The sequence below is a fragment of the Miniopterus schreibersii genome, assembly GCF_964146895.1.
Source record: "Miniopterus schreibersii genome assembly, chromosome: 12".
Lineage (NCBI taxonomy): Eukaryota > Metazoa > Chordata > Mammalia > Chiroptera > Miniopteridae > Miniopterus > Miniopterus schreibersii.
In genome coordinates, this window is record NC_138112.1 from 2,542,230 (window position 1) to 2,569,670 (window position 27,441).

The following is a 27,441-nucleotide window of genomic DNA, read 5'->3' on the forward strand; positions in this document are numbered from 1 at the left end:
ACGCTCCACCTCGACGTCCCCCACTCCCCCCACCGCCGCCCCGCTTCCCGGCCTCCCCCGCCCCCACGACCCCCGCCCCTCAGCGCCGTCACCCCGGCTCCGCGCCGCCCCGGCCTCGCCTGACACGTCCCCTCCCCCAGCTTCCTCCGTTTCCTCCTTCCCTCCCGCGGCCGCGGCCCACGCCCACGCCCACCCGCCCGCGGGTCTCCGCAGGCCCTTCACCTTGTCCATGAGCTTCCAGCACTTCTCCACCATCTTCTTGTCCACGGTCCCCGGCGGGTGGGGGCTGAGGTGGTGGTGGTGGTGCGGCTGGAAGGCGTCCTTCATGAGCCCGATCAGGCCGCCCGAGCCCGAGCCCCCGGAGCCGCCGCCGCCCGCGGCCCCGGAGCTCTTCTTCACGTTGCCCGCCATGGCCGGGGAGCGCTGGGGCCCGGCCGCGTTCGCCGGCTCCGCGGGGCAGCGCGCGAGGGGAGCCGGAGGGCGCGAGGAGGGGCCTCGCCCAGCGCCGCTGTCCCGGAGGGGAGGCGGCGCGGGGGGCGGGCCCGGAGCGCGGGGGGCGGGGCGGCCGCGGTGCTCGCGGGGGCGGGCGTCCTGGTCCCTACGGGGTAGCGCCCTCCGCCAGAGCTGCGAGCTCGCGGCCAGCCCCGCGGAGTCGCCGCGCAGCCTCCACCATCCCTGCCCGCGGGCGGGGCCCGGGAGCAGCCGGGGGGCGGGGCGGGGCCGCGGAGCAGCCGGCGGGGGCGGGGCGGGGCCGCGGAGCAGCCGGGGGGGCGGGGCGGGGCCGCGGAGCAGCCGGCGGGGGCGGGGCGGGACCGCAGAGCAGCTGGGGGGGCGGGGCGGGGCCGCGGAGCAGCCGGCGGGGGCGGGGCGGGGCCGCGGAGCAGCCGGGGGGGCGGGGCGGAGCGGGGCGGGACCGCGGAGCAGTCGGCGGGGGCGGGGCCGCGGAGCAGCCGGGGGGGGGCGGGGCGGGGCCGCGGAGCAGCCGGCGGGGGCGGGGCGGGACCGCGGAGCAGCTGGGGGGGCGGGGCGGGGCCGCGGAGCAGCCGGGGGGGCGGGGCGGGGCCGCGGAGCAGCCGGCGGGGGCGGGGCGGGACCGCAGAGCAGCTGGGGGGGCGGGGCGGGGCCGCGGAGCAGCCGGCGGGGGCGGGGCGGGGCCGCGGAGCAGCCGGGGGGCGGGGCGGGGCCGCGGAGCAGTGGGCGGGGGCGGGGCGGGGGCGGGGCGGGGCCGCGGAGCAGTGGGCGGGGGCGGGGCCGCGGAGCAGCCGGGGGGGCGGGGCGGGGCGGGGCCACCGCGGAGTCTGCGCGCGGGGCGGAAGCGGAGCCCGCCATGCTCCTCGCGGGCTGAGGGCCGGTGCTGCGTGGGCGGGCGGGTGGAATGTGGGAGACAGGTGGCTGTAGAAAGCGCCCTGACGTCGAGTCTTCGGCCCACGCGAGCTGACAGACGAGGACGTCGCTCCTTCACGCTGTGGGCCAGGGAGGTTCCTTCCCCGTGCGCCCCTCGAGCCCGCCGCGGGAGGATTGTGAACGCCGCAGGGTGGGCCTCTCTGACCCCAGGCAGGCGGGGGCTGTCGGGCCCGAGCGCGCCTCCCAAGCCCCCGGCCTCCGGGAACAAAGCGCCCCTCCTTGGCCCGGGAGCCCGGTTCCTCTTCTGGGCGCCGAGGGCGCGCTGGAGACGCCCCAGCTCAGCGCGGCCCGACCGCAGGGCGGGGGGCCGCGTCCTGGCCGGAGCGCCGCGGGTCCCGGCCACTTCCACTTCTCTAATCTGAGAGTTCCGTTGGAAAGACTTTGAAAAAAGGAACTTCCCCCCAAAGAAGGAAGTGCCCGCCCCGACGGCTGGCTCCGAGCCTCGGCGCTGCGGGCCCGGCGTGCCGGTCAGGCCTCGGTTCCCCGCAGGCGCCCGCCCGCGCCGAGCCCGGCCCTCCGCGGAGCGGGAACTGTCTGAGCTCGGGAGCCCTGCAGCCAGACTGGTTTTGCAATTCAAAGGCTTTGACCTAGGGTTGAGTATAATTTTAAAGCCAACATTTCATTCCTACCAGTAGAATTTCCTTTTGTTAGCTCCTGCCGAGAAAGTGAGGACGCTCTGCCCGCGGACAGTCGGGGCGAAGCCCTGGGATGACGCCGCCCCGCGCCCCGCGCCCTCCGCCCTGGTCCGCGGAAGCCTTTTCCCCACTGGTTGCCCCGCTGCCTCCAACCCATCCTGTCACCAGACCAGTCTTCCCAAAGCATAGTTCTGACAGCGTCGCAAAAAGCTTTAAATGCCCACCATTTCTCCTGGACGAAGTGAGGAGTCACGATCTAACTCGGAACTGCCTTGCAGTTTTATACTATTCCAACGCTTATATCACCAAGTCGCAAAATGCCACCATCCCTTTTTTCTTTTTATAGCCGTTACTTGAAGCATTCCCTCTGCTCTAGGGTGTGCTACTAAAATCCAATCCAGGGCGGGTGGGTGGAGAGGGGGAGAGTAACAAAGGATTTATATGCACAACCCGAGGACACCCACTGTGGTGGGGAGAGGGACTGGGGAGGGGGGTGGGAGGGGGTGGAACGGGTCATTGGGGAGAAAAAGGGACATCAGTAGTATTTTGAACAAAAATTTAAATAAATAAAATCCAATCTACTCTTCAAAAATCAACTCAAATAGTGTCCTTACGACATTCCAGTGGGAATAATCCTTCCCTCCTCTAAATTTCCAGAACTGTTTATTTCTTACACCTACCACAGTCATCCACAGTAGGTACACAAAAGTAATTTTTTCCCCTCATTGTCAAATCCTAGTCTTAATAGAATACAGGTAAGAAATTAACCCTTGGGACCTATATTTAATTTCATTAACCAATGTCACCCTAATAAATTCAATTAAAAATTTTGAAAAAGAAAAGAAATCAACCTTTAAAGCTGAGCTTGTCTAGGACATCTATACATCTCTGGCTTAGTTAAAGGCCTCCAATTTGTATTATCTTTAGTATGGTCTGTATAGAATGGAATGGCACAATTTGCATGTTGCTTCTGCTGCAGTAAGCCATATGTCTTTTAATACACAGTGGCATCTCTCTCACATCTGAATAGAGAGAGTGGCCCTTCTCTTTTCTATCTCCTCAAAGCTCCCAAATGTGATCCTGCTCAAAGGAAGACAGAGTTATGCTCAAATGATCTTTCCTATTTTCACTTCTAAACTGAGTTAATTTTTAAAAAGGAAACATTAGCACTGGCTGGTGTGGCTCAGTTGGTTGGAGTATGGTCCTGTACAAGGAGAGGTTGAGGGTTCGATTCTTGGTAAGGGCACATTCCCAGGTTTCAGGTTCAATCCCACTTCTGGGGGGAGGCAACCAAATGATGTTTCTCTCTCACTCCCCCTTCCTCTCTATCTAAAATCAATAAAACCTTTAAAAAGGAAAGAAAGAAGAGAAAGAAAGAAAGAGAGAGAGAGAGAGAGAGAAAGAAAAAAGAAAGAAGAAAGAAAGAAAGAAGGAAGGAAGGAAGGAAGGAAGGAAGGAAGGAAGGAAGGAAGGAAGGAAGGAAGGAAGGAAAGAAGGAAAGAAAGAAAGAAGAAAAGAAAGAAAGAAAAGACCTTTTTCAGAATTTTTACTTGGCTTGTTTCCAAAATGGACTAGAGATGGGATTGGACTGTTGGTCACAATGCCATTCTTACTCCTGGGTTATTCTAGAGCTCACTCAGTTTGTGTCATATCCTGTGACACGTGGCACTTTTCTTACCCTACTTTACCTTAACCCCAGACCACATCCTCCTGCACCTGAAAGGCGGTTGACTGAACATATTTGAAAAGTAAATGCTCTTCTGAGGCATGATATGTTGTTTGCATTCTGTAATCTCTGTCCTCAATATGTGTCATTCCATGCATCAGCATAGTGGAGACACTGATGTCCCATGGGAAAAGTCCCTAAATGGGCTTCTAGCTGAGGAGAAGGACCGGGCAGGAACCTCTACTGCATTCCTAGGCAGGAAGAGCGGGTGGGGGGGGGGGAGCACGATAAACCAAAAACATTCTTCAAGGTTAGAAGAAAAGCATTCTCCATGTTTGGGAAATGGGCACGAGGCTCTGTGGCCCTGAGGTACAGGAACTGTAAGCACCTGGAAAGACAAGCCGTGTTCTTCTCTTTACTCTGTAATAGAGTAGAGAGGGTCGGAGAAGTACCCTGCAGTCGTGAAGGTGACGAATCAACCTCTGCTTGCATCTGCCTGCTCCCCAAAGGAAGGATTTTTTCTCTCCCAGATCTCATGGCTATTTCTTCAGATCTGCTCCTGACAATAGGCAATTGACAAAAATGTTGAGGGAGACAGAGATAGAAAGAAATAGCTAAAGAAAGAGTCTGAAGTTACCTTAATCTACAAGGGGAAGAGTCCTGAAGTTTCTGCTGTTTTCATTCTAGTGAGTAAGGTGTGCAGAGATCCAGGTGGTGGATGGATGACAAGGCTCCCCATAGCACAGGACAGGAGGGGGGGGGGGCTGCCCGACAAGGACAAGTTATCCTTCATACTCCCATCCTCAAATTTGTTTGTCCAACCATTCATAACTCCATCAAAATGCTAGGAAGCATCCCCAAGAAGGAAGCACCTCCAACACTGCCCCATAAATAAACAGAAAAATTTAGGAGACTGGGGAGAAGGTCAAGCAAGTTCACTAGAGGGAGCCCCAGGCAACTCAATGCTGCCCAGAGACACGGTAGTTTCTCAGTACCTGTCTGAAAACCAACCACATAAGGGAATGGAGCAAGAGAGGCAATAAATTAAGTCACCACGAGAGAAGATAGCCCTGTAAATATTAAAACCCAGGCCTTTCAGGATTTACAAAATCAAAAGTGTAAAGACCAGGGAACTGAGGCTGAGCAAAGTTAAGTGGTTTGCCCAAGTTCACATATCCAAAGGGGCAACTGAGACTTACAGCTCTCATCTCTAACCCATGCCCTGTCTCCTACTTTTGTATCCCTCTAGGTCAGCACCTGGAGGCCATGGGCCTAGCTCTCCTCTGTGTCTCACTTTCCCAAAGGGGGGAGCTCTCTTAACTATCTTCTTCTGCATTACTTTCCCACATACCCCACAAAATGCCTTCCTGAAGGGGACCTTCAGTTTTAAGCCTAATGTCACTTTGCTGATGAAACCGATGGATGTAAATTGCCCCCAAATAAGCCCTGGCCAGGTAGCTCGGTTGGTTAGAGCATCATCCCAACGCACCAAGGTTGTGGGTTTGATCCCCAGTCAGGGCACATATAAGAATCAACAAATGATGCATAAATACATGGAACAGCAAATCAATGTCTCTCCCTCACCTCTCTAAAATCAATAAATAAATTTTTAAAAAGAAAAAAAATTGCCCCAAATGGCTACCGTCAGTTCTATTGCTCTGTATCAACACAACAGCATTAATTCAGATGTGTAAACCTGCCATTTGTAAGTCTCCAGATTGCAGGCAGTGCTAAGTCCTGTCTTTTCAAACTACACTTGAATTTTGGGATAAGGCGAGAATTAGCCCTCCGGGACCTTGGTGTTTTAGTACATTCCACCTTCTGGTGAACTTCTTGTTTCCCAGTTGCCTGGACAACATGCAGTCTCAGGAAACCCAACCTTCCAGTTCTGAGTCCTGCCCCTGAAGGAAATTTGCCACCCTGGGTTGGCTCCCAGAACCACGTCTCCTCCTCAGGCTCCTAGCTGGTTGGGCCTTTTCTCTGCCCCACCCCATGACTGGGTAACTCCACGGGGAAACACAACAGATGCAAGAGAGGGTCCTATAGGTAGGATGAGGCAGGGTAAAGATGATGGGAAGAGGGACGGGACCAGGTACTGAGATTTATTTTCTCCAAAAGAGGATTGAGAGGAGTGATTTCTGTACATAGAGCCTGACTTATAGAGAGAAACATCTCCACCCTCCTCACTGACTCCAGCCTTGCCTAAGCTTCCAAGAAGACCAAGAATGGAAGCTTCTGGAAAGTATAAGAGACAGATTTGGAGACTGTAATTCTAACTTTCCTGGGTCTCCCAGTTCAATCTAGGGATCAGGAAAGCATCCCTATGTCCAGACCTAAATACAAGTCCCCTTCCCCCCCCCAGGACAGCAAGGAGATGCCACCTAAGACCAAAAAAGAAAGGATGAGAGCTGGGGTTCAGAAGAAGAAAAAGAATGCAGGTGCTGGTGAGTCAGGATGGGTGGAGGTGGGTGCCCCTGCTTCTCCATGCTCTGGCTCAGAGACCAAGCAAAGGTGCTCCAGAGAGAATTCAGCTCTCTGCACCACAGGACAGAGCTTTCTTGACCCTCCCCTTTCATATCCTCACATCCAGGCTTCACAAAGCTGGGAAAGTGGGAAAACTGGCACCCACCCCTCCCTTGAGCCCCTTTTGGCTGCATGTCTTCCTTATAAATTCATTACACATATTCGTGCTGGGCAGTGAGGGCGCAGTGGCGAGCTCAGCAGATGCTGCCATCAGAGATCCCTCATTTAGTGGCCCTCAGACCTCCTGCAGGAAGAAAGTCCAGAGTATGGAAGGGAAGGAAGGAAGGCTGAGGTCATAAGCTAAGGCTCTGCCAACTTGCCAGGGCAGGTGTGGAGGCTGAGTCCATGCACAGGCTGGCAGTGCTGGAAAAGGAGTTGCTCCGAGACCACTTAGGTAAGAAGGATGGAAGCTCTGGGTACAATAAAAGTGGGCAGTGAGGCATTTCTGTATCCTTAAGGGCTTGGAGGGTTGGAGAGATGGTGGGGGTCAGAGCTGACCTCTCACCATCCCCTAATGGGGAAAGATAGTCACAAGTTGGGATTGTGAGGAAGGGGAGGGCAGTGAGGGCTGATGGGCCAGAGCATAAAGGGAGTTTTTGCTTCTTAGGAATGAAGAGCCTGTCGGACTGGGGGGGGGGGGGGGGGGGCGAGTTGGCGAATGAGAATGAGAGAGACTGGAAGCCTGCTGCCAGGTTCCCAGAGGTGGGCAGAGTCCATCAAGCCCATGGAGGCTGATTCAGTAAGGTCCCCTGCCCGTCCTGAGAGCTCTGGCGCTGTTCACAGCTCTGCAGAGGAGGGAGGCCCACCGAGCCAAGGCTTCTGAAGACCAGCTGAAGCAGAGGTTGCAAAGGCTGGAGGCTGAGCTGGAGGGGGCCCGAAGTGAAGGAAAGGCCATATATGCAGGTATGTGGTCAGTCAAGCAGGTAGGCAGGAGACAGGGGCCTGAAAAAGGACAACCAAGAGGACCAGAGGATGCAAGAAGGGGAACAAGGAGGACTCCACCGGCCATGCCTGGTCTCAGGCTTCCCAGCAGAGTGCAAGTCAGGCAGGAACCTGAAGGAAGGAAAGGAAGGCCTCTGGAATCCTGGGCAGGGACCTTCCAGGATGCCTGAGGCCAGGCTGTCGATGCTTTGTGGGTTACAAAATGCAGTCATAGCCTTAATCTCGTTCATGCCGTGGGAGTGAGTAGGGAGAAGGGCTGCAGTACCCATCTTGAGCTGGCATGGGGGAAAGGGGCCTGGTCTCCTAGCTGTTCTTGGGTTTTCAGGGTCTCTCAGCTTCTCAGAGTTGCCCCAAGAACCAAGAAGGCTTTTCTGCCCTTGTCCCACTGGGCTACACAGAGCCATTCACACACCCTCTTCCCATCCTTCCTCCACCCCACCCCACCCGGCTCCCTGGCTGCCCACTGCCCCCACTACAGAGACGAGGCGTCAGTGCCAGGTCCTGCAGGAGCAGATGGAGACCCGCAGCAGGCAGCTGGAGGAAGAAGTGAGGGGCCTTCAGGAGCAGCTGGGTAGGATCCCCACCTCCTAAGCCCTTCCTCTCAGAGGATCACTGAGGAAGTCTGGCCTAAGGGGTGGAATTAGGATGGTCCTTCTCTAGAAGACTGAAATCCAGGCTCTTGTATCCCTTTTCCCACTGACTCTCCCACATTGAGGATTGGAACAGAGGGTTCAGGATATCAAAAATCTTAAGTAAAGAAGACAGAAGTCTCTCACCACATTTCCCCTTTTCAATGGTCTCCCCAAATTCAGTTCCCCAATACTGCCAGGTCTTTCCCAACTAAAACACATTCCCTCTTAGTGTGGCTGATTTTTACAACAAAACTAAGGGAAAATGTTTGACTTACTTACTTCCATATCTTCAAGGCCTAGGGCATGGTAGATCCTAAATAACTATTTGCTAAGTAAATGAATGAACCTTCCAAATAAGCAAATATATTTAAAACAGGAAGTTTTTCTTTCTTCCCTCTTGGTTACGGGATACAGTTGAAATATTTCATCATGGCACACAAGATTTTTCTTAATTTAGGCGTCAAAGTTTTCTTATTCTAAAATAGCTTTAGTTCAGCTATAGGTATTCAGGAGTTGCTTATCTGTCATGTAGACCCTGAGTTCCTTTCCTAATCTTTGCCTTATCTCAAATTTAAATAAATCAATATTTATTGAGCACCTCCTAGGTGCCTTCCCGTACATCATCACATTTACATCATTCACTGCAGGCCTGTGAAGCAAGCGACATTCTCTCTCTCTCTCTTTTTAATCCTCACTTGAGGATGTTTATTGACTTTTAGAGAGAAAGGAAGGGAGAGGGAGAGAGAGAAACATCGATGTGAGAGAGAAACATGGATCGATTGCTTCCCGTACGTGCCCCAACTGGGGATCGAACCCACAACCTAGGTATGTGCCCTGACTGAGAATCAAACCCTCAGCCTTTTGGTGTCCGGGGTGATGCTCCAACCAACTGAGCCACCTGGCCAGTGTATGGCATTCTCTTTAAAGATGAAGAAACTGAGGCGCAGAGAGAGACATGCCCAATGTTACACAGGTAGTAAGTGACAACCAGATTTGGGACCCAGATCTCTTGTCCCTTTTTGGGTACCATTGGAGACTTTGTTCAAGGATAGAGTGTCACCATCCTGTCCTCTTTCATCCTTCTGCTCCACTCCCCAGAGACGTGCCAGAGAGAGACCGAGGCTGCTTGGGGAGAGGCAAAGCAGGCCCTCACAGAGCGGGACCAGGCTCTGGCTCAGCTTCAGACCCACGTGGCAGACATGGAAGCCAAGTGTGAGGAAATCTTGCATGTAAGCACCACCCAGTACCCAGCACTCCCCCACCACCCAAACCCCAGCTAGTGTGTCAATGAGGGGGGAGGCCCTTCTCCACAGGGAGCTCTGTTCTATCTTGAGGGGATGCAACCGTGTCCACCCACTGAGAATAAGAACTTTAAGAAAACACTGGCAAGGAAAGCTTATAGACCAACCTGGACACCCCTCGCCTTCCCTCTCCCTTCCTGGAGCCTGAAGCTTGGTGTCTGCAGGGCTGCCTGGACCAACTCTTGGCTAAGCTGAGAGCGATTAAGCCTCAGGGGGATGGAGCTGTGCTGAGACTCCACACCAGGCACAAGGAGCAGCTCCTCCAGTTGGGACTCAACCCCCTGGATCTGTGAGACTGCGCACGCAGTCTCTGGGCCCTCTGAGGCCCAGCAATAAAGCTATCTTGATGTAGAAATCAACAGAACTATGGGTTGAGGCTTTTTGGCAAAGATGGGTGCCTGTCGTGGGAACATCTTGGCTCTGGGTTCACCCATTAGCCTGAAGACTGGGTGATGGGAGAGAACTTTGACAATGTCTTAGCCTTCTTCTGGAGAAAACAGTTCCCACCCCTTGAGCCTGGGGCCCTTTTGTCCCTTTGAACAGCAGCCTCCTGCCCCCACCCACACAAACACAGGCAGCCAGATCTGTGGGGAAAGGCCTTTTCTGTAACAGCCGCCAGCCCCCACAGTGCTAAGGTGCTCACAGAAGGCCAGTGCAACTGGTCTCCAAACTCCTGCAATACATCCAAGAGTCCTGGAGCCATGTCTAGGGCAACTTCCAGATGACTTCAATCCTAGCTGGCCCGACAGCCCAACTGAAAAGGGAAAGCCTGTGTTTCTCTCTTCTATGAAAACACTCTCAGTACTACTTTACTTCCGGTCACCAAATATGTAGGGTTTTTTCTCACACCAAGAAATTCTCCAACTCTTCTGTGGACACCAATTCAGTGTCCTAAAATGTAACTCAATTCTGACACTATCTACCTAGAGATACCACAGGTTAAGGTCTCAGTCCCCTAAGGCGCCAATCTCAAGTACACGTTGTCACCTGTGCTTCTGACCAACTGGCTATATGTCAGAGGTTCCCATGACTCCTATCATTTGCTAGAGGGGCTTACCAGTTTATTATAAAAGATACAGTTCAGGAACAGCCAAAGAGATGATGCTCCAACCATAGGGCAGGGTATGGGCATGGAAGCTCCACCCTCTCTATGTGCACCACCCTCCTAGCACCTCCACAGAAAGCTCTCGGAGCCTCGTGGTCCTTTTGGGTTTCTTATGGAGGCTTCATTACATAAGCATGATTGACTAAACCACTGGAGATTCATTTAACCTCCTGCCCCTCCACCCTCCCAGGAGGCCAGGGTGGGGGTAGGGGTGGGGAGAAGGCTGAAAGTTTCCACCCCATTGGTTCCCCTGGCAATCAGCCCCTTCCCATCCTTAGATGCCTCCAAAAGTCACCTCATTAACAAAATTAGGTGTGGTTGAAAGGAGCTTTCTATGAATAACAAAAGACCCTTTTATTGCTCTTATTACTTAGGAAACGCCAAGGGTTGTAGGAGCTCTTTGCCAGGAATGCATATGAAGGCCAAATATATATATTTCTTATATATTTATATAAATCACAAAATCACACCACTCATCTCTGGCAGAACTTCATCCTTTGGGGCACAGCTTCCAAAGTTCCCACACGGCTTCCTCTGGAGTCAGACCGGAGGATTCCTAGTGGGCCCACCTGAGGCCTCTGACCACACCCTCTCCTGGGAGGTGGGCCTGTGGGAAGGAAGGAAGGGAGGCTCTGGGCCAGCCTGTGATTGTCCAGAGTCCTAGAGGTCCCGTTTCTGGCTTAAAGAGTTCAGCTCCTACCACCTCCGGCTGGAAAGTGAAGACAGGAAAGCTACCAGGTAGGTCTGTGCCAGGAGGGCAGCACTAGAGCAGCTCCGAGGCTCCAGTCCACTCCTAAGCAGAGGGAGAAAGGAGGTCATTCAAGGACCAGAAGAGGTCCTTTGCCCTGTCCCCACCTGCACTGGAATGCCCAGGAGTGGGACTTGTTCCCTGTGTCCTTCTGTCCCTACCTACCATGGCCTACAGTCCCAACCTTCATGGCCCACCCTACTTCACCCTGCAGCCCTCCTGCTCTACCTGCCTCTCTGGTTCCCCTCTCTCCTCGGGCTGCTCACAGTCCCTCTGTCTCTCCTTCCTCACCTCTACAGACTCTGGGGGAATCCATGCTTCCAAGTCCTGCAGAGACCTGGTCACCAGCTTCAAGCACAGAGGTGGCTCAGCCTCAGCCAGCTGTTGAAGCCTTTCCAGGTCATTCTCTCCATCCACAGAAAACCCATTCACCTCCAGAATCACATCTCCCCTTTGCAGCCCTGCCCGGGCAGCTGAGCCTCCTTGAGTCACCTGGGGGTGGGGGGTGAGATACAGAACAGGGAACACCAGGGGAAAATGTCCTGGGGGGAAGCAGAGGAAGGTTCACCGGGAGGTAAGGCCCATGGGGCATCAGTCACCTGAGAGATAAAGAGACAGGGCCCACTGGCCACATAGCTGAGTCTGAAGCCATAGCCACCGCCAGGCCCAGGGTACAATAAGCACTGGCGGGAGCCACTTGGGACAGGAGGCACAGCTGTGTCTTTAACTGGTGGGTCCTTGGTCTCAACCGGAGAGGCTGAGCAGGTGTTCAGGGGAGAGGTAGGAGCCTCTGTGCTCTCCAGGAAGAGGAGCGGGGACAAACGAACCTGGAAGGAGGCAGATAGGACAAACCTGTTGCTCATCCCCCCAACTGAGCCCCACTCCATTCCTGCCCCCACCCTATCCCCTGTCCCTCAGCTCGCACCATGCTGAAGAAGCGGTCAGCCTCAGGGTCAACGACGGTGAGGGAGACACGGGAGCCCTGCGCCCGGATCCTGGACACGATCTCCTCATGACCCAGCCCCTCCACACTGTCCCCAGCCACAGCCACCAGCCGGTCCCCAGCCTGCATCCCAGCCCTCTCAGCTGGCAATCCTGGGTCCACCTCCCATAGGAACTGCCCTGGGACATAGACTTCCTCACTGCTCCTCCCCTGACTACCCCCAATGTCAGCCCAGGCACACTGGGGGACTGACCCGGGGTACACAGGAGGAGGAGGCCCAGGGCTGGGGCTCATACAGGGACACCGCTGTGCACTGAGAGGTGCACATATACACTTGTATGCCCATCCCAAGGCCCACCTTTCCCTCCCCTTCCCCAGGGCTCCCACTCACCGAGGCGACCACCAAGGCCCTTTTCCTCCCGGAGCAAGAATCCGAAGCCCTGGGGCCCTTTCTCTAGGTGCAGACAGCGGGGCTTGGTGGGCAGGGCCCAGCCCTCTGCCAGGGGTGCAGCCAGAGGCATTCCCAGCTGGCGACACTGTTCCTCCACCTCTGGCCCTGCCACCAGCAGGGTCACCTGCTCTCCACTCTGCCAAAGCTGTGGGGACCCAGTAGGGCCTCAGCATCAACTCCCTGGGTAGGGAGGGCAGAGGCAGGTCACAGACCTCTCCCAGGCCCAGGAATGAGGCAATAAGGGAAGGGGAGAGAAGGGCATAGCACAAGCTATAAAGGGAAGGGTGGTGATGGAGATACAAGATCAGATCAGGGGATTAGGTGCTTGGGGGAGGAGTCTGCCTCCTGGGGCAGGGGCCCCAGACCCAGAAAAGTGTAGGATGAATGGGGAAACAGGCAGCCATACCTTCCTGCTGAGTTGGTTATAAGTCAACTTCTCCACACTGACCCCATTCACTTCTAACAGTCGGGCCCCAGGGGGCACCCCTGCCCTCTCAGCTGCTCCTCCAGAACTCAGCACCAACCAGAAAGAACCCTGATGTTCTGGAAGCCAAAACAAAAAAACAAATGTTAGTTTGCTGGCTGACCCGGGCAGGGCTGATCCCCCTCCTGACCGCCCTCCTGAGCCTCTGAGCTCACCATGGGTGACACTAAAGCCAAAACCACCCTCATCTTTCACTACGTGGCACAGACGGGGCCGGACCCCAGGGCTGAGAGTAGGACAGAGAAGGGCAGCACTCCCCTGCTGAGCTCGGGCCAGGTCGTGTGCATGCTGCGCCAACACTGTCAGCAACACCCGTGGGCCACTGGCCCGGATGCAGCGCACCACCTAAACAGAGGGTGAGGTTGGAGCTGGCCCTTGCCGCCCCCTGCCCCTGGAACCTATTTTTCACCATGGAGCCAGCCCTCTAGATGCCTCCACCCAAATATTCTGGCCTGAGCACCCATATATTCTGGGACGTGGGGGAGGTTGAGGTTTGGGTCCTGTGCCCATATACCCAGGGAAGTAATCCCTCATATGGAACATTCTCCAGTGCCACGGGGAGTCCCAGCCCAACCTCACCACCTCAGAGTCTTCATGCTCCACAACACGGTTGTTCACCCCCAGGATCCGGTCTCCTTCCCGGAGACCCTGCCGCTGGGCAGAGGTGCCTGGCTCCACCCTGCACACCACATGGCTGGCCCTGCCCAGCTCCTGCTGTAGGTGGAAGCCAAAGCTCCTGCCCTCCTCTTTACTCAGCAGACAGAAGCGAGGCCGCTCCAGGCGCCAGAGATCTGGAGGGGTGGTAGGCAGCAGAAACGGGGTGGGGAGTGGGATATGGCCCAAGTGCAAGTCACCTTGAGCCCCCGAGATGCTGTCCCCTTGGTAGGGCACCAGGCAGACTTCTACCCAGTTAGGTGTTGGGCAGTAGGGCAGTAGGGCCAAACACTGTGTGGGCAGAGTAGCTGGGACAGAAGAAAACACTTGTCCCCTCCTCTGTCCGTGTGGTTGCTCCCAACTAAGGCTATTATCAGAGGGAGACAGATGAGTGGTTACCAAGGGCATGGCAGCCTGTACAGGCCCCTAATATCTCTGGGGAAGGGGAATGGCTGCCCAGGGGGTAAGGGGTTTACCAGAGGGGTCATGATCTTCAGCCAGGGACAGGACAGGATTATCAATGCCCAACTTCGGGTTAAACTCAAACCTCCTGCAAGGAGATCCCAGACTCCACTCAAGATGCTAATGGCAGCTGAAGAGCTTCCCACCTTCAATCTCCTCCTCCCCTTGCCCCACCCCTCACAGGGTACCACTTACGGAGTTAGCAAAGCTGTGTCCTGGAGATCTGCTGGGCAAAAAAGGGGTGAGGGGAAGAGAGGTGCATTCTCCACCCCTTCCATGCTCATTAACTGAAAGGACTTAGGGCAAACCCCAAACTCAGGCTGTAATCCTCCATTCTGCTCCAAAAGGGTCTTTCCTTTCCCTTCCTTCCCCTCCCCCCAGAGGCCATGGCACAGAAATCTGAACATATCAGTACAGGGTGTGGACCAGGAAGGCAGACATAGACACTCACCTGTGCTCTCCTAACTTCCAGTCTATTTGTCTCAGGGCTCCAAGCCCCAGCATCAAGGGCGCCCTGGTCTATAAAGCCTCGGCCTCCCGATCTACCCCGACTGAAGTCCCCTCCAGGAGATTCCTCCCAGCCTCCTACCTGCAGCTGCCTCCATAGCTGGATCAACAACCCAGCGCTCAGGGTAGGGACAAGGTCCATCGAAACCAGCTGACCTTCCCACTTACCCCCAGTCCCGCCTCCTTGAAGACTTTCGCTGCCTTGGAAGCCGTGGGATAATGGTTAACCGAGGAGTCTTGTCCCCGGGACGCGTGCATGCTCCCGCACCCATCCCCGGGCCCAGCCCCGAGCCCCTGCTGCTGCCCCGGCCCCCGCCGTGCAGAGGAATGCTGACCACTAATTCCAAGCCTGGGTAAGTATGGATGAAGGGTGGTAGGAGTCCTACAGCCCAGCATGGCCTGCCGCACCCCAACATCTTCTTCATGGGTCCCCCCAGCCCCCACTGCCTTTGAACCTAGTACATAAGAACCACTTGTAACAAAAAGTGGCCAGTAGTTTAATCAGAATGACTGAGAACAGCGTCCTTCATTAAAAGCACCAGGCAGAGGCCACAGTAGGTAGATGTTTTTTAATAACAGTGAGTCAGCACACATGCCAGCTGGGACCACTGAGCACAAGTGCCATTGTGGTAAGAGAAGCGTGAGGCTGAGCAGAAAGCACCAATGAGAGGAGGGTGGCTGTGGGTGTCCTGGGTGTCCACAGAAAGCGTAAAGGCAGGAGGTGGAAGCCCCCCAACACACCTGGAAAACACCCCTGGCAAGGCGGACATAAGAAGTGCACCGCCTGGTGGCACAGAGGCTCTTGAGAGGAGAGAGGGACAAAGTTAGTGGTGGTGCTACAGGGCAGTTTAGCCACAAAAATGCCACATCCTTCGTCCTTCCAGCCCAATGGAGAGGAGCATGTTTCAGGACCCTGGAAATTCCAGACTTGGGAGGATTGGTTGGACATGTTCCAGGAGGGCCACTGGTACAGCTGTGCCCAGTCCTTTGACTCCAGCTGTGAAGGGATCTTCACAGAGTAGTAATGCACGCCAGAGGGCCACAGAGGTGGGGCTTGGGAATCGGGGTCACCCGGCTAGGTGCCTGCTGCCACTGCCTCAGCTTCCAGGGCCTCCCAGCTGCTCCAGGAGGGCCCTGACCTCACCCTCCACTCGAAGTAGCTGGGCCTTGCGCCAAGGATTAAGGGTGGCTCCTCGGTTATCTTCCAGGTCCCGCAGCAATAGTTCAAGATGGCGCTGGACCCGGCCCCGATCCCAGCTGTTGAGGTTCCGCTGGACTTCACTGAGGATCACTGACCAGTACTCTGACACTGCTGTCCCCTCTGTCAGCGATACCACAACCCGGGCATGGCCTTCAGCAGTGCCCCCCAAGTCCCGCAGGAGCTGGCGGCCCTCTGAGCTCAGCTCATTAAAGTAGAGGCTGACAGGAGAGAGAAGAGAAGATGCCACTCAGCAAGGCTCTGAGAAGGATTCACAGAGGGTGTCTCGCAGCTCAGTCCCTGGCTGAGTAATGTGAAGGGGTGTGTCTTCAATAAGCCAGAGATGGAGGGTGGTGGCCAATGGGAGGCAGGGATGACTCTAGAATTCAGTGGGACCAGGGACTAGGAATGGGGCCACCACGACCCTAGGACAGGTGGTGGGAGGGAATCAGGGCAGGGTAAGGGCCAGTCACAGAGGGGTGAATTGGCTCAGAAGCAGGTTGACAAGCATCATTCAAAAGCCAGGAAGAGACGACAGGTCCCGGCCAACCCCCTAGGGTGGGAAAAGCACAGTGGAGAGGGGGAAGGAAAAGGGGATGGGAAACAGAGGCTCAGGCTGGGGTGGGGAGATGACCAGGGACAAGACTCACTGCAGCAGCTCCAAGGAAGGGTGCTTCCAGGCAGCCTTGGCCAAGGCCAGGGCCGCTGTGTCGCCAGCGCCATTATAGGCCACATTCAGCTCCTGTAGCCGTTGATTACGGTCCAGCTGGGCAGCCAGGAGCTCCAGGCCCTCATCCCCAAGGCCCGTGTGTAGCAGGGACAGGTGTGTCAGCGAGGTGTTTCCCGCTAGCCCCTCCACCAGCAAGGCCACACCCTCGGCAGTCAGCGGATTGTTGGACAGCCTACAGCCACAAGTACCCCAAGGTTATAAGGGCCCATGTGCTTGGGCCGAAAGGGTACACAGCCTGGGCAGAGCCCAGCCTGGACACAGAACTGCAGGTCCAGGAGAGGGTGGAGAAGAGCGGGTGTGGCGCACTGCAGGGGGAGAGGGGTAGAAGCCGGCTTCTCCTCACCTCTCCTCCCGCCTCCCATTCTCCTCTGCTGACTCCCTCCTCGGCTCTCTTCCTCTTCATCTCACCATTTCCCTTCCTCCTCCTGTGTGGCTTCCTCCCCAGGTCTCACTGCCCACCCTTCCTGCTCTCCCTCCTTTCTCTTTCCTCATACCCCTCCCCTTACTTTAACCAGAAATTGGAAACCCAGGAGTGTGGGTTCCTCGTAAATCAGTCAACTCTTTGGGAGCATCTACTGAGTGCTCAGCATTAGGCCGTCCTTATGAGGCGACAAGGAAAATCCCAGGAGGGAATCAGTGGCACAGTTACCAGGTAACAGGCCTGGGTATTATTCTAACCCCTTTCCCAGGCTGATTTTAGCCACATGAGAGGCTTTCTTAGCACCTATTGATGGTGGCACCTCACCCCCATCCCCACCCTGCTGTTTGTACTGGACCTGGGGGGCAGGACAGGGCCAGACCCCCACCCCCTTTACTACACCATGGGTGGGCCTGTGGCAGGCATGCTGAGGCAAGGAGCACACCCTTGACCTTAGCTGGCACCTGAAGGGCCAGCCCTCTCTCCAGCCCCTCCCAGGAAACTTACCGCAGGGTGGTAACCTGGCACTGCTCATGCAGCAGCAGGTCTCGGAGGTCCCTGCAGGCCTCTGGGCCCAGGCTGTTGAGTTGCAAGCTGGAGCAGGTGGCCGGAGAGGAGGGAAGAAACCAAAGGAATTCAGCATAGGGCCTGTCCATCCAGCGGCCTGACGCCTGCAGTCCCCACTGTCCTCCCTCCATGCTCATCACCTCCACCCAGACCGAACATCTCCAGCCTGCGCCTTGGTCCCTCCTCAACGCCTCGGGTTTCCCAAGCTCCTTCTCTTCCCACCCCTTCACCTGCAGCCCTCCTTTCTCCGTGCCTGTGCATGAGGTCCTCACCCCAGCTTCCGGGCACGCAAGAAGACGGGCATGAGTGTGCGTAGGCCAGCAGGGTCCAGCTGGCAAGAGGCCAAGTTCACCTCGTGCAGGGCATGCCTCCCACTGCCCAGGACTGCCGCCACCACTGTGCATTTGAGGGGTGTCATGCGCACGCCTGCCAGGCTGAGCTGGTGCAGGGAGGCGAGCACCTCAGCGGAGAAGCGCTGGTTCTGGAACTCATAGTGAAAGAAGAGATGGTCGAGCAGCTCTGATGGGGGCAGCGCCCGCCGGCCCAGTTTGCCCAGCTTCTGCTTGATGGCCTGGGCGTTCTCCAGGGCATCTAGGTTCTTGATGGGGCAGCCAAGCTGAGCCAGCATGGCCCGGTTATGGGCAGAGAGAAGCCCTCCCATGAACATGGGAAAGAGCTCAAAGACTTCATCCTCGGGGGCCTCATCTGGGTGGCGCCGGGGCCCCTCCACGCCCAGGATACTGGCACCCATCTGGTCCAGGACGTCATCATTGTGGTAATCCTCTTCCCGGAACATCTCCAACACCATGGCCTGGGCCACGGCCTCGCGGTTCTTACCCACCATGCGCCCAAACACCCGCGGAACCACCTGGGAAAGGAAGGGGAGGGTGCTGTAGCCCCCTGCAGGCCTGCTCCCTGGCTGCTCCAGTTTCGTGTCCCCTGAACTCCTGCACGATCTGTGTGCTCACACCCTGCTGGAACACCTTTTGCCCACAGAGCATATAAAACTTTTCATAATTTGGCACCAACTTGACCTTTCCAGAGTCATCCCTCAACACTGGTCTCATGCACTCCAGACATTCTTCGTCCCAAACAATGCGTGTGCTTTCCGGGGGGGGGGGGGGGGGGGGGGCATATGCCATGCAGTTAGTTTGGAGCCAGCTAGCATTATAAACACATCTCCATCTTCACCATCATCACAGAGCAATGACGACTAATGTCACTCCTACTACAACACCCTGCGTCACTTGGTCCCTTGGCAAGTCCATCAAGGCCTCTCACCCTCACTCACTCTGCTTCTGTCATTTACGCTTCTCTCTCTCTCTCCAGTGCCAAAGTTTCTCCTCCTTCAGAGTTATATATTTTCTGAGGTGCTTCCACTCGGTTCCCTTTCTGGCTAATCCTCCAGGGATCAGACTACCTGCCCTCCTGCAGAGAGGTTTTCCTTATTCCTCAAACCAGATGCCCACTGCACACTCTCAGCACCCAGACTTCTACTTCACAGGCATGTACCATACTTTTTAATTACATGGTTATGCTGACAGGTTTGTGTTCAGACTATATGATTAGAAAAGGCAGAACCTGGGGTTCTGTTAACTGTTTTTTCTCAGAATCTAACATAGTGCCTGGCACACAGCAGGCACTCAAATATTCATTGAAGAAATGAATGCTGGGGACATTTACAGCACCACCCCTCATCCTTGCAATGGTTCTGAAAGGAAAGGAGGCCCCTTCCTCTGGTCGTACAAGGTGGTTTTGTGGCACCTTCTCTAATGTCTGGTTTCACTTTTTTTCACCTTTTTTAAAAAAATAAGTTTTTATTGATTTCAGAGAGAGATGGAGAGGGAGAGAGAAACATCAATGATGAGAGAGGCACTGATTGGCTGCCTCCTGCACGCCCCCTACTGGGGATCGAGCCTGCAACCCGGGCATGTGCCCTGGCTGGGAACTGAACTGCGATCTCCTGGATCTTAGGTAGATGCTCAACCACTGAGCCACCCCAGGCAGGCATTTTTTCACTTTTTATAAGTGAAGTTCCTGCCATGAACATTATAGTGCTCTTCCCCCCAACACCAATCTGGTATTGGGATGAGAAAATGTTACCCTGGGAAGCTGAATCAGTATGATCATGAAGCAACAGATGGAACTGTCCTCTGCTAGGCAACCCTCCCTCCGAGAGGGTTTGGGAGTGTGGTGCTAATAACCTTGCTGCACTCTATAATAATGGAGGGCTTTCTGGATCCTGTTAGGGGACCACAGCCTCTCACTGCAATCTGGATAAGGCAAGAACATCCTTAAAGGGGTGGTGTAGCCTCAGCAATGGCCATTACCTCCCTGTCTGAGGTAATGGTGTGAGAAGGAGTGGGCTGCCTGACCCTGTTTTTATGTTTAACAATTAAATAGCACTTACTATGTGCCAGGCCCTGAGGATGAATACTTTTAATCCTCCTATAAGGCCAATGATCTAGATTCTACTATTATCCCCATTTAAGAGATAAGGACTCTGAGGCACAGAGAGGTTAAGCAACTTAAGCTCTCAAAGGTCACACAGCTAGTTAAGAGTAGAGCCTTTATTTCAACCCAGGTAGCGGCATTACTGAATCCCTGTTCTCAACCTTTATGCTTCGATGCCTACAAAATGGAAAACTTGCTGAAATTTTGCACATTGACCAGGGCTCTGCCTCCTCAGGACCAGTTACTAAAACATTCCTAGAGAGGAAAAGGGTTACCTAGAAAGGCACCGTAGCTTGACAAATATCCACAATACATCAGTAAAGTTTGGCAGAAAGAGGATTCAGAATCATGAAACCTGAGCTCAGATCCCAGCTATTTTATTTACTATCTGAGTGGCCTTAGACAAGTTCCTTAGCCTCTGTGAGCCTCGGTTTCCTCATCTATAAAAGAGATCATAATAGTACTTCATTTTCAAGGCACCCTGCAGACATCAGCAGGCAGTGAATCCTTCCCCTCAAATGCTTAGAGCACCCGCCCTGCTCACAGCACAGTTCTCAGGCCTGTAATGCAGCTCTGAAGCAGACCTGCACCCTGGGTGGACTGTCCTAAGCCAATTACCAATGCACTTATCCTCCTGGGGTAAACGAATAAAATGGCATCTCCTTTAAAAACCTGCCTCTGGTTATTCAGTTAAGATGAGTCATTGTTCCTGGAGTCTAATCACCTCTGGGGAAAAGATACAGCCGGGTGTCTGGGCCTGCAAAGCAGAGGTCAGAACCTGAACTATGGCAGCCGCCTCCCAGAAACAAAGCCTGGGAGGGGAGATGCGAAAGAAAGCCGTCTTAGGGTTGCAGGATTGTCATTCAAGTCCCTGCACCCTCAAATTCCCCTCCCAGCCTCCACTCCTTCCCCAGCCTGTGGCTTCTCTCTCCCCCTCCTTATGCCACAGCCCCACTAAGGCCGCCCTGCCCAGTCTGAAACCAAAGCCGAAAGAGGATTCACCCCTATGCAGGAAGCAGCAGTTCCTCCCGAGAGGAGCAAGAGGAGCCTGGGGAGTAGGAGGCTGACAGCCTAGGGTCCAGGAGCTGTTGTTACCTTAAGCAGGTTGAAGAGCAGAGGCAGGACCCTCAGCGGCAGCAGCTTGGCCACGATGCCCAGGACAAGGCTGACATCCTCCCCTACACGGCCCACGAGTTCAGCCACTTCCTTGCCCACCCGCTGCAGAGTCGTCTTACGCAAGCCCAGCACAATGTAGAGGGCAGCCAGGTACTCCTGCATGGCCGGCACCGTGAACACATAGGAGCCCAGGTGCCCTGGCTCCACGCACGGGGCCAGAAAAAATCTCAGGGCATCCCGGCGGAAGACATGTAGCAGCTGAAACTCCTCTTCCGTCCTGACGCCAGCTTCCAGACAGCCACGGACGTCCTCTTCAGAGAAGTAAGTCTTGCGGGAAGACACCCCCTCATAGGCCAACTTGCCCATGGTGCGGGCTGCATAGGCCATCAGCGACAACTTGGAGGGGTCACTGCTGTCCAGCGTCTCCCCACTGAAGTTTAGACGCAGGAAGCTGGTGTAGATGCTTGTGAGGGTCTGGCCAGCCGGTGTGGGGGCGTGCAGGAAGTGCAAGGTGGCACAGACAAGCCAGCAGTAGGAGGGCAGGAAGCAGGCAGCGGCAATCTGGTGGTGTCCTTCCAGGTTCCTGGAGAGCATCTCCACCAGGCTGTCATGCTGAGCAGACGTGGCTGCAACACCTGCATCCCCAGCACTGTGCCCACAGTCTGGCTGATTGAGGCGAAGCTGGAAATAGAGCTTCTGCAGGTTGGTATCAGAGAAGCCACAGATCTCGCCATAGCGGCCCACGTACTTGCTGGGGATGCGGCCGATGGCAGAGGGCCGGGTGGTCACCAGAATGCTGGCCTGGGAAGAGCAGAGTTGAGGGTTAAGCTATTCTGACTGCCTCCCTCCCCAGGGAGCGCCTGATAATTAATTGAGTGTCCAAGAATGAAAATGATGATGATTGTAATGATTATAACTAACAAATACTGTGCACCTCCTACGAGCCCACACCGTGCCGGGCAGTTTACGTTCAGTACCTCGTTTGATCGGCACAACTCAAGAAGAAAACAGAAGTTTGGGGAAGTTGGGGACTTGCTCAAAGATACACAGCTGGGAAGTGGTGGGGCCAGGATCTGAACTAGCCCAGGGCCTCTCCTACCCAAGAAATATGCAGGCCTAGGATACAAAAACTCTTAGGTGGAAAATCACAGACAGAGACGGTAGGGAGGGGTGGGAGCACCTACCTCAGGCAGCAGGTATTTACGCAGCAGGTTGACTATGATGGCAGCTGGCGCCTCTGGCCCCTCAGGGTCACTGCAAAGCCCTGTGCCTGCCAGCCGGAAGTCTAGGTTGAGACGCTCCAGGCCATGAAGTATAAACAGCAAGCGAGACCCAGCTGCAGCCATCAGGGGCAGAATCTCCTTCAGGGATGTGTAGCGCTGCGACACAAGTTGGCACAAGGAGGCCGGCGCAGAGCCCAGGGATGACAGGTCCTCACAGGAGAAGGGGATGAGCAGCTCAAAGGCTGGCAGCCGCCCATAACACCAGTCCAGAACCATCTTGCGCACCAAAGTGCTCTTGCCTGTGCCCACGGTTCCATAGAGAACCACTGTCTGCACCTGGCGCCCACAGGCATCTGGGTCAAAGAGCTGAGACAAGGCCAGTGTGGGGAGCCTGGCCGGGGGCGGCTGATGCCCCAGAGCCAGCTCCAAAGGTGGGCGAAGAAGCTCATCGGGGGTGCTCTCACGGATCACAGGGTCCACATGGACCGTGTCTAGTGCAAAGGTAGGGCCAAACTGGCGCTCTTCCCTGGGCAGCCGGCTGAACCACTCGGCCAGGTTCCGACGGTGCCGCTGGATGGCTTCTGGATGGGAAGGCAAAGGGATTGGGCCAGGGGAAGGGACCAGGAAAGGCAGGAGCTTAGGGCCAGTCAGGGTGGTCGTAGGGTCAGGCTGCAGAGTCAAGACAGCACCAGAGATGCTGAGACCCAGAATGGTGCTGCACACAGGACTCCCTCAGAAAATACAGTGTCCAGAAAGTTTGGAATCCCTGTTGCAGAAAGTGGGGAGCCACGGGATGAGTGATGCTGAGCCGGGGCTGACTGGCTTCACGATCATATCTAAGTGCAATCTTTACCTGACCTCTACACCCAGTTGGTTGAAGGTAGAGACAGTACATCCCTCCCAGGGCTTTGTACACACTGTGCATTGCATGAGTGTTACAGGAAGAGATGCATGGACAGATGGATGACGGGGTGAGGGAGGGCGGGCCTGATGGACGATGTCAGCGGGTCCCCTATGCCTCTCCTCCAGGCCCCTCTCCCAACTCGAGCCCCACTGGGACCCCAGCCAGCCCCTCCCCTCAGGCCCCTCTCCTTTTTACCAGCCGCAGAGATGCTCTGGAACAACTGTTCATGCCTCCCTGATGGGGGAACACTGCCCACTGAGCTTCCGTAGTGACGTATAAAGGCCCTGGGAGCGAGAAGAAGGGATGAGCTGGGGCTTGGCTACTAGCTCAGATGATAATTAATTGTGTTCATTTTCAAACTTGGAGTCCAGGCCTGTTTGGAATGATGAACTTCTGGCTTCCTGAGATCCAGGCCCAACCTTGAACACCCAAGTCAAGACTCTGACTCTCACCCTTCCCAGGGACTGAGGTCTCACCCCTAGCCCTCCAGCTCCCCACAGCTGCCTGTCTGGAACTCAGCCAGGTCACTGCCAGACTCCACCCACCTCCCACAGATCCTCCCACTGGCTGACCACTGTGACTTGTACTGTAAATGATGTAAGCCAACTTCCTCTTAAGCCTGGTAGCTGACTCTGCCCTCCGCACCTCCAGAAGATCAAGCTCTCTCCAAGTCCTGACCCTTCCCAGGCTACTCTGCTATACCCAGATATATCCTAAGGTATGACACCAAGGCCTCACCTAGGGGGCCCAAGAGGACACTCCCCTTTAAGGGCCCAGTTCCAGTGGATCACGAAAGGGATACTTTCATCTACAGAGAGAAAGGAAAAGGGAGACATAGCATCCCATCCATATTTCCCACCAATACAGACCCCACGCCTACATCAAATCCCCCCTTATTTGCTCTTACAGCATCATGCACCACCCTCTGTAGCAGTTATTGTGCAATTTTATATTTTATTATGTGATTATTTGATTAACATTCATTTCCACCACTACCCCACCATAAGAGCAGGATCACACCTGTTTTTGTATGCAATTATATACTTAGAACTTGGCACAGTTACATACTTGGCACACAGCAGGCACTCAAAAAATATTTGTTGAATGCAAAATGAAATCAGACAAGTGTACTTATGTAGCTACAGGGACCCTCAACGATCATCTAGTCCGACTCTCTTATTTTAAGATGGGAAAAAGGAAGCTAGAGAGCTGAGGTGCCTTGCCCAAGGCCAACAGCTAGTGAATCACAGAGCTGGAACTGGCACACCTGGTGTCTGAACCCCTGCCCTCTTAGAGGCACCATCTGAAGGGAAAGAGGTGGAAACAGAAACCCCTGCTTCCCACTAACCTGCTGGCTGGAGTGCTCTTGCCAGGCGAGGGCCCCAAAAGGCCCTGGGCAAATGGTGGCTCCACCTCATGGCAGAAGAGAAGGTCAGATCCCAGGGCTTTAGCACACCACCGTCTATCCCGGTTCCCTGCAAAAAGAATGGTGTGAATGGACCACACACACACCTCACTCCCACCTCCCTGTGCAGGCGAAGGAAGGTCTTCCTCCTCAGGAGAGCATCAGCCTTTCCTTAAATGTCAGTGTCGCCAAAGTCCTGGCCTGGCCTTCAGATCTCCTCCCTCTCCTTTACCTCCCATTGGAGGAGTGATCCCATTTTACCTCCAACCACCTACTGCCTCTCCCCTGGAGCGTCAGGAATGTCTTCCTCCTGAGTGTCAGCCTAGTGAATTGCTTTATTTAGGTGTCCGTTTTTGGCTTGGCTGCCAGCAAGTTCAGGTGAGTCCTGTGTTCATTTTCAGTGGCTTTCAATGTTTTTTCAGTAATAATTATCCTCTCCCCTCTGCATTTTCCCCCCTAGGTATCAGGTCCTTTTAGCTGAGTTTTCACAGTTTTGTCATTTTCTCTCCTCTGTGATGTTTATGTAAGCTGCCTTTGAGGCTGGTATAAATAATAAATAAGTGAATGAACTTCCTACTTGACATCTCCATATGGGTATCCTGCCCATGCTTCAAGCTTCACACCTGCGAAACTAAACTCACCATTTCCCTCCCCTTTCAGTCACTTCACTGCAAATCTTTCCAATCACGATTTACACTAGAAATCTGACCTCAGTCTTCAAATCCTCCCTCCCTGCGTCCCAGTGGAAACAGTCCTGATTCCTCCTCGCGGTGCGTTGCCAGCCTGTCCCGACTGCATTGTCCCTACTGTCCCTGTGCTAACTCAGACCATCTGCAGACTTCTGGGGACCCTGCCCCTTACTGACCTGTCTTCAGCCTCATCTCATTCCAATCCCTCATCCCAGCCACCAATCAGCCCCCTAAAATCCTAGGTTATAGAGAGTGCAAATACCTGGCCCACACCAGCTATTTCCGAGTCCGCCGAAGCCCACACCTCATTTCCCAGGCTCGCTGGAGCCTGCTTGCACTTTCCTAACTGTGTCCACACGCTTTCTTCAGATTGGAACGACCTCTCCCCTGTCAGAGTCCTACCCAGTCCCTGGAGATCCTGCCCAAAGGTCCTGCCTCCTGGAAAGTCTTTCCTGGTCCCTCTGAGCTCCTGCTATTTGGCACCCGGTTTCCAGAGACGCGGCTGCTTAGGGGCCAGGCGCCCGCGGGGTCCCAGCAGGCGGCCCCCGTCCGGCGGGGTCAGGGCCCGGGCGCCGGGGCCTCGGGGCGGCTCAGGACGGCGCTCGGAAGCGGTGGTGGCGGGCAGTTCTCCCAGGATCGCCCCGGTCTCCAGGGACACGGCAGGAAGGGTGCGCGCACTGCTCCCCAAAACAGTCTCCCGGCCCGCGCGCGCCCACGCTCAGCGCCGCCGCGGGCTCCCCGCCGCCCCCGCGCGGCCCTGCCCGGCCCCCAGCCCGTCCCGGCCCCGCCCGCCGGCCCCCCGCCCGGCCCGGCCCCGCCCGCCGGCTCCCCGCCCCGCCCGCCGGCCCCCCGCCCGGCCCCGCCCGGCCCGGCCCCGCCCGCCGGCACCCCGCCCGGCCCGGCCCCGCCCGCCGGCACCCCGCCCGGCCCGGCCCCGCCCGCCGGCCCCCCGCCCGTCCCGGCCCCGCCCGCCGGCTCCCCGCCCCGCCCGCCGGCTCCCCGCCCGTCCCGGGCGCGCGGCGCCTCTTGCCTGCGCCCTGCCCCGGCCGGAGAGGAAGAGCCCGGGCGCTCGGCGTCCTCGGGGCCCTCGGGGTCGGGGCGCGGGGCGCAGCGGGAGGAACCCGCGGCCCGGGCGGCAGGCTCGGCGGGCACTTCCTCCGGCCGCCCCGCCCGCCCTCCCCGGGCACCGCCTCCCGCGCGGCGGGACCGCCCTCCGCGGGCTCAGGGTCCGCGGCCGCATCCGGCGACCTCCCCGACCTCTCCGGGTCCCCGGGCGGGGGCGCTGCGCCTGGCGGGAGCACTCGCGCGGGGCCCCCGGCTCGCCCGGCCCTGCCCGGGCACCCTTCGCTCTGCCACCTCCGCTCCTCACCCGCCTCCTGGCACGGACCTGAGCCAAGGTCTTCCCGGGTCCTTCCCTCTGTATCTGGCTCTCTGCGGACCACAGAGCCCTGCGTGTGGCTTCTGGTCACTTCGGTCGAGGAAGCAGGAAGAAGGGGTCAGAGAAACAGCTCCCACCCCAACCTGCTCTTCTCGTCGGGCACCGTCATGGCCTAGCCCCGGGCTTCCTGGTCCTCAGAGCCCCCACCCGCACCCCGCTGCTTCCACAGGCACACCCAGGGCCTGCGCAGCTGACCGAGGAGCCACCCTCCACCCGCGGCCAGGGCACGTCTGCACAAGCACATGGGTGCGCAACGGGGAACGCACGGCGCTCCGCCGGGCAGGGCCGTGTACCCTGCTCTACGCTGAAGACGCGAGGCACTGGGGTAGCGGTGAGCAACCGGGCAAGGCATGCGGGCACCAGAGACCAGCAGCTCCGCTCCAGGACCCAAATGATGGTAGACAGAAGGCTTAGGAAAGCCTGGGAAGGAAGCTATTAACTGCCTCTGACAGAGGAGATGACAGTTGAACTGAATCTTAAGAAATAAGTCCAGGAAGGGAAGGAAATTTTGGGCATCAGGGAAAACAACACATTTGTTTGTTTGAATATATCTTTATTGATTTCAGAGAGGAAAGGAGAGAGAGAGAGAGATAGAAACATCAATGATGAGAGAGTCATTGATCGGCTGCCTCCTGCACACCCCCAACTGGGGATCGAACCCACAACCCAGGCATGTGCTCTGATCGGGAATCAAACCCTGATCACCTGGATCCTAGGCCCACGCTCAACCGCTGAGCCACGCCTGGGTGGGCCACATTTGTATTTTAAGAGATGTTCTGAAAGGAGAGTAGAAAGGGATGAGGAGAGGGAAGTAGAGCAACCCAACGAATGTGGTCTCAGAT

General features: G+C 56.1%; 4 protein-coding genes across 8 annotated transcripts in view; 1 reads left to right on the forward strand and 3 right to left on the reverse strand.

Annotated features, from left to right (window-relative positions):
- The window catches only part of CBL (Cbl proto-oncogene), a gene marked incomplete at its 3' end in the record, with an annotated part of 112,573 nt that extends 112,063 nt beyond the window's left edge, over positions 1 to 510 (reverse strand). For both annotated transcript variants that reach the window (XM_081154430.1, XM_081154429.1), the window contains exon 1: positions 223 to 510. In XM_081154430.1, coding sequence (XP_081010556.1) covers positions 223 to 411 — 189 coding nt within the window. In that variant the 5' untranslated portion in view covers positions 412 to 510. The remainder of the gene's footprint in view (positions 1 to 222) is intronic.
- Positions 511 to 5,707: 5,197 nt separating this feature from the next.
- Positions 5,708 to 9,465, forward strand: DRC12 (dynein regulatory complex subunit 12 homolog). 3 transcript variants are annotated; one of them, XM_081154397.1, is made up of 7 exons: positions 5,714 to 5,751; positions 6,068 to 6,149; positions 6,557 to 6,622; positions 7,012 to 7,131; positions 7,649 to 7,741; positions 8,901 to 9,031; positions 9,268 to 9,460. In XM_081154397.1, exons 2-7 carry the CDS (start codon positions 6,080 to 6,082, stop codon positions 9,394 to 9,396), a joined length of 609 nt encoding a protein of 202 aa, XP_081010523.1. In that variant the 5' UTR covers positions 5,714 to 5,751; positions 6,068 to 6,079; the 3' UTR covers positions 9,397 to 9,460. The 3 variants fall into 3 exon arrangements, with proteins under 3 accessions (XP_081010524.1, XP_081010523.1, XP_081010522.1); XM_081154396.1 differs by having other exon boundaries at positions 5,714 to 6,149; positions 9,268 to 9,465; XM_081154398.1 differs by lacking the exon at positions 7,649 to 7,741 and having other exon boundaries at positions 5,708 to 6,149; positions 9,268 to 9,465.
- A 1,075-nt stretch (positions 9,466 to 10,540) lies between these two features.
- NHERF4 (NHERF family PDZ scaffold protein 4) lies at positions 10,541 to 14,573 on the reverse strand. Its single transcript, XM_081154750.1, has 11 exons — positions 14,540 to 14,573; positions 14,146 to 14,173; positions 13,965 to 14,038; positions 13,414 to 13,625; positions 12,990 to 13,179; positions 12,757 to 12,893; positions 12,291 to 12,495; positions 11,882 to 12,078; positions 11,556 to 11,783; positions 11,248 to 11,448; positions 10,541 to 11,001 (listed from the first exon to the last, which is right to left on the reverse strand). Exons 1-11 carry the CDS (start codon positions 14,553 to 14,555, stop codon positions 10,972 to 10,974), a joined length of 1,518 nt encoding a protein of 505 aa, XP_081010876.1. The 5' UTR covers positions 14,556 to 14,573; the 3' UTR covers positions 10,541 to 10,971.
- A 361-nt stretch (positions 14,574 to 14,934) lies between these two features.
- Positions 14,935 to 26,321, reverse strand: NLRX1 (NLR family member X1). 2 transcript variants are annotated; one of them, XM_081154592.1, is made up of 10 exons: positions 26,192 to 26,321; positions 24,416 to 24,542; positions 23,806 to 23,875; positions 23,263 to 23,351; positions 22,125 to 22,744; positions 20,920 to 21,741; positions 17,643 to 18,238; positions 17,311 to 17,397; positions 16,306 to 16,557; positions 14,935 to 15,876 (listed from the first exon to the last, which is right to left on the reverse strand). In XM_081154592.1, the coding sequence occupies exons 2-10, from the start codon at positions 24,483 to 24,485 to the stop codon at positions 15,555 to 15,557; spliced, it is 2,928 nt and encodes a 975-aa protein (XP_081010718.1). In that variant the 5' UTR covers positions 24,486 to 24,542; positions 26,192 to 26,321; the 3' UTR covers positions 14,935 to 15,554. The 2 variants fall into 2 exon arrangements, with proteins under 2 accessions (XP_081010718.1, XP_081010717.1); XM_081154591.1 differs by lacking the exon at positions 26,192 to 26,321 and adding an exon at positions 25,564 to 25,884.
- Positions 26,322 to 27,441: the final 1,120 nt, after the last annotated feature.

What these genes read in the sequence shown, in the direction of transcription:
- DRC12 (XM_081154396.1), top strand. Translation starts at nt 6,029, where the DNA reads ATGTCCAGACCTAAATACAAGTCCCCTTCCCCCCCCCAGGACAGCAAG. An exon ending in AGGAAAGGCCATATATGCAG is followed by an intron (nt 7,132 to 7,648) that starts GTATGTGGTCAG and finishes CCCCCACTACAG; the next exon opens with AGACGAGGCGTCAGTGCCAG. An exon ending in GGGCCTTCAGGAGCAGCTGG is followed by an intron (nt 7,742 to 8,900) that starts GTAGGATCCCCA and finishes TCCACTCCCCAG; the next exon opens with AGACGTGCCAGAGAGAGACC.
- NHERF4 (XM_081154750.1), bottom strand. An exon ending in GACACAGCTTTGCTAACTCC is followed by an intron (nt 14,039 to 14,145) that starts GTAAGTGGTACC and finishes ATCTCCTTGCAG; the next exon opens with GAGGTTTGAGTTTAACCCGA. An exon ending in GGGCCTTGGTGGTCGCCTCG is followed by an intron (nt 12,079 to 12,290) that starts GTGAGTGGGAGC and finishes TCTATGTCCCAG; the next exon opens with GGCAGTTCCTATGGGAGGTG.
- NLRX1 (XM_081154592.1), bottom strand. Translation starts at nt 24,485, where the DNA reads ATGAGGTGGAGCCACCATTTGCCCAGGGCCTTTTGGGGCCCTCGCCTG. An exon ending in TGTCCTCTTGGGCCCCCTAG is followed by an intron (nt 23,352 to 23,805) that starts GTGAGGCCTTGG and finishes TCTCGCTCCCAG; the next exon opens with GGCCTTTATACGTCACTACG. An exon ending in CCAGAGCATCTCTGCGGCTG is followed by an intron (nt 22,745 to 23,262) that starts GTAAAAAGGAGA and finishes CTTCCCATCCAG; the next exon opens with AAGCCATCCAGCGGCACCGT.